The sequence below is a fragment of the Parasteatoda tepidariorum genome, chromosome 7 (genome assembly GCF_043381705.1).
Source record: "Parasteatoda tepidariorum isolate YZ-2023 chromosome 7, CAS_Ptep_4.0, whole genome shotgun sequence".
In the NCBI taxonomy this organism is placed as follows: domain Eukaryota; kingdom Metazoa; phylum Arthropoda; class Arachnida; order Araneae; family Theridiidae; genus Parasteatoda; species Parasteatoda tepidariorum.
In genome coordinates this window covers 41,276,643-41,279,744 of record NC_092210.1, presented here as the reverse complement: position 1 = coordinate 41,279,744, position 3,102 = coordinate 41,276,643, and the positions used below count along the sequence as shown (strand labels likewise).

At 26.0% G+C, this 3,102-nt stretch overlaps 1 protein-coding gene across 1 annotated transcript; it reads left to right on the top strand.

Moving 5' to 3' along the window:
* Positions 1-273: 273 nt before the first annotated feature.
* On the top strand, positions 274-2,682 carry LOC122270697 (uncharacterized). Its single transcript, XM_043049111.2, has 3 exons — positions 274-427; positions 1,408-1,539; positions 2,368-2,682. Exons 1-3 carry the CDS (start codon positions 353-355, stop codon positions 2,665-2,667), a joined length of 507 nt encoding a protein of 168 aa, XP_042905045.1. The 5' UTR covers positions 274-352; the 3' UTR covers positions 2,668-2,682.
* The last annotated feature ends 420 nt before the right edge of the window (positions 2,683-3,102 follow it).

Here is a 3,102-nt window from a genome sequence, read left to right as displayed (position 1 = left end):
ATAATCAGTGCAGCTCAAATTAATTTTGTTTTTAACTGTGCTTGTCTTTTATGTATTTTATGAAATATTTTAAATGTTTGTGCACAAATTTGACACTAAAAGCTACTTTTGCCTACTTTTTTCTAAAACATGTATATGGAATTGGTAAAGCATTAATATTATCAATGAAACTAAAAAATAAATTTATAAATCTTGTCTATAATATATTGTTGTAATCCACTATTGATTTCATTAATTGTTTTTAATCAGAATAACGTAAATTAGATGTAATGAATTATATTTATGATGATCTTAATAGAGTGTCGCTCTTCTGGAAAAAGATTTGAAAGCAAGAAATGAACAGGTACACTTCATGGAGAGAGAATTAGTTCTATCTGGAGATCAGGTCAATAATTTAGAACGACAAATGACGGAAGTGAAACATCGGGTAATAATATTATGATGCAAATTCTTCTCTTACTTTTCTTTAAAAAAATTTTTTCTCTGTAACTTTTTTTTCTTATTATTTTATGATTTCTTTTTCTGAAGTAGAGCTTCTTTAGAGTTTCAAAATTCATAATAATTCCTGGAATAATATGTTGTAACTTTGATTTTTTAACTATGCTCTGAACAATTTTTTTTACAAAAATCTATTTTAAACATTTTTATTTGAAGGAAATCTATGTAAAACTAGATGTAATTCAGTTGACAAAATTTCTTTGTTTTTTCTACAATATTTACTCTATTTTTTGGTGCATAAAAGATAAAAGAAAAACTAATAAAATTAGCTTTGTTTTGTTTAAAAAAATTAGTTATAGAAAGTTTTTCATTAGATCAATGCATTTTAAAACAAAATTTATTTAATTGAAAAGGGAAAAAAAATAATGGGAACAAATAATAGAACAAGAACTAGGTTAAAAATATAAGTAATTTTTAAATGAATTGAAAGTATTTATTTAGTTAGTTTAAATGACTCAGTGTTTTGCATTTTGGCTAGTTTGCTGACAAGTTTTTTCTTTTCTGGTTGAATATTTTTGAGAGTTGAATATTTGTTTTTCGCTGAAGAAAAAACATCCTAGTGTAAGAATCTTTTCAGACATTGAAAAAATTCAGTTGGTTTAGGGTATTAAATTGAAATTGCTAATTATTAGAAAATAAGTATATTATCATAAAATTTTCTATTGTGCATTTTTCTATATATGTATAAAAACTAGAAAAAATTGTGTTTAAAATGCATAAAAAAATTTTTTTCATTAATTTCTTTATATCCTTCAAATAAATGTTTTAGCATGTTTCTTATTTAAGGAGTGTTTTCAAATCAAACTAAATTTGAAACAAAGCATAGTTTTTATTTTTTTATTATGTATAAGTGTTTCAATAAATTGTCATGTTATATATGCTTTTTTCCCCCTTTCTGCTATGTCACAGTTGGGTGAAAAAGATGAAATGATTTCTCAACTAAGACACGAAAATCGTGAGATCAGGAGTGAAAACCATGAAAATAGAGCTAAAATGCAAGAGAAACTTGCTAATGAAAAAGATAAAATGAAGAGAATAATGGTAAGATCATACACCTACCAAAATAGATTTTTTATGTATAATTGGATTGTTTTGAAATGTTTATATTGCTTTTGAAACTTGCCATTATGACTGCTATCTCAACGCTAAAGTTAAAAAAGTTTTTATAATCCCCTTAAATAAACACTGATTCAATTGTTTTCATATTAGTTATTTACATATTAGAGAATATTAATAACACTCCTATGTTTGGCATGACTTATTAATCATACAGAGTAGTTTAAATTATCCTTTTTAGACCAGCAAATTGTTTGTTTCAGCGGACAGAAGTTGATGAAAATCAGTTTATGTGTTATGTGAACCTTAAAAACAAAATGTGCAATTGAAAAAACTTTTTCACTGTCAGATAGCGTTTTTTGTGTAAGAAAAAGTAAGTTTATGCAATTTAGGGTTGTTTAAAGAGCCAGTAATCACTGTCATAAAATTATTCCATACCAGATCATAACAAAAGAAATTATCACAAACAATTATGCACTAGGAAGTTAGAAATGTGTGCAAGAAATTATTTAAAAGAAGTTTTTTAATGAAACTGACTTGAAAGCAAACATAATACTGTATGTTTCTTTAATAGATCAATAAATCTTTTGTGTTATGCTTAAGTTCATGTGTGTTTTTACATTGCATTAATTAAATAAAGTTTTAATATTCAAATTTTATTTGTTTTTTTCTGTGTGTTCTTGATGGTCAAATTTAAGTTAATTTTATTTTTATTTGAAATTTCTTTTTCCACAGGTCCTCACAATATATATGTATATTGAGTTTAATTGTCATTTATCAACTAATGAATCTATATTTTTTTCTTATTTAAAGGAGAGAAGATTGGCTGAAAAGCAAGCTGAGTTGGAGGGAAAATTATGCTTCAGTGGTGAAAAGTTTAGGTTGCTAAGAGAAATATTGAATGCTGGTGAATGGGATGACCTTATAGATATGAATGGCCCGCCACTACCCTCAGCTGGTCCCTCTACTGTTCCTTCTGATTCATCTGTACCACAAACGAGATCCAAAAAAAGATCTTCTGCCAGTGAATCGTCAGTAACAGAAGTGAAAATGACCATTTCAAGATCTTCTAATGGTAATAAGACATGTATTGTTATAGCTTTCATCATGTAAGTTTTGAATATTTTGTAATCTAAGATTATTTAGTGAAGATAGGATTTTTTTTCATTACTAATGAAGAGGTAAATAACTTAATATGATAAGACTTTGTCTGCTATATACATCTTTTTATTATTCTTATCTTTTGTTCACTGAAATACCTGAAATGCAAATGCCAGCTCTAAACACTTTATTTATATTTTAACTTGACATGAAAAGCTGAATAGTGTTTCCATTTGGCTTGACTGTCACATGGATTAACTTTAATAAAATGAAATAATATTTAAGTACTTAAAAAAAAAAATTCTTCAAAATTTTTTCCTTAAATTAATCTCCATTAATTTCTTTAAAACTTCAAAATTTTAGAAAGTAATTTTTCCTGCTGAATTATTCAAAAGATGCCTTTCTGAAGCATCAGAAGAGAAAGAAATGCTCACGATTTTTTATTCT

Excerpts from the sequence above, each read along its gene's own strand:
- LOC122270697 (XM_043049111.2), top strand. The coding sequence starts at position 353 with ATGGAGAGAGAATTAGTTCTATCTGGAGATCAGGTCAATAATTTAGAA. Across the intron at positions 428-1,407 it reads TGACGGAAGTGAAACATCGG|TTGGGTGAAAAAGATGAAAT; the intron begins GTAATAATATTA and ends GCTATGTCACAG. Across the intron at positions 1,540-2,367 it reads ATAAAATGAAGAGAATAATG|GAGAGAAGATTGGCTGAAAA; the intron begins GTAAGATCATAC and ends TCTTATTTAAAG.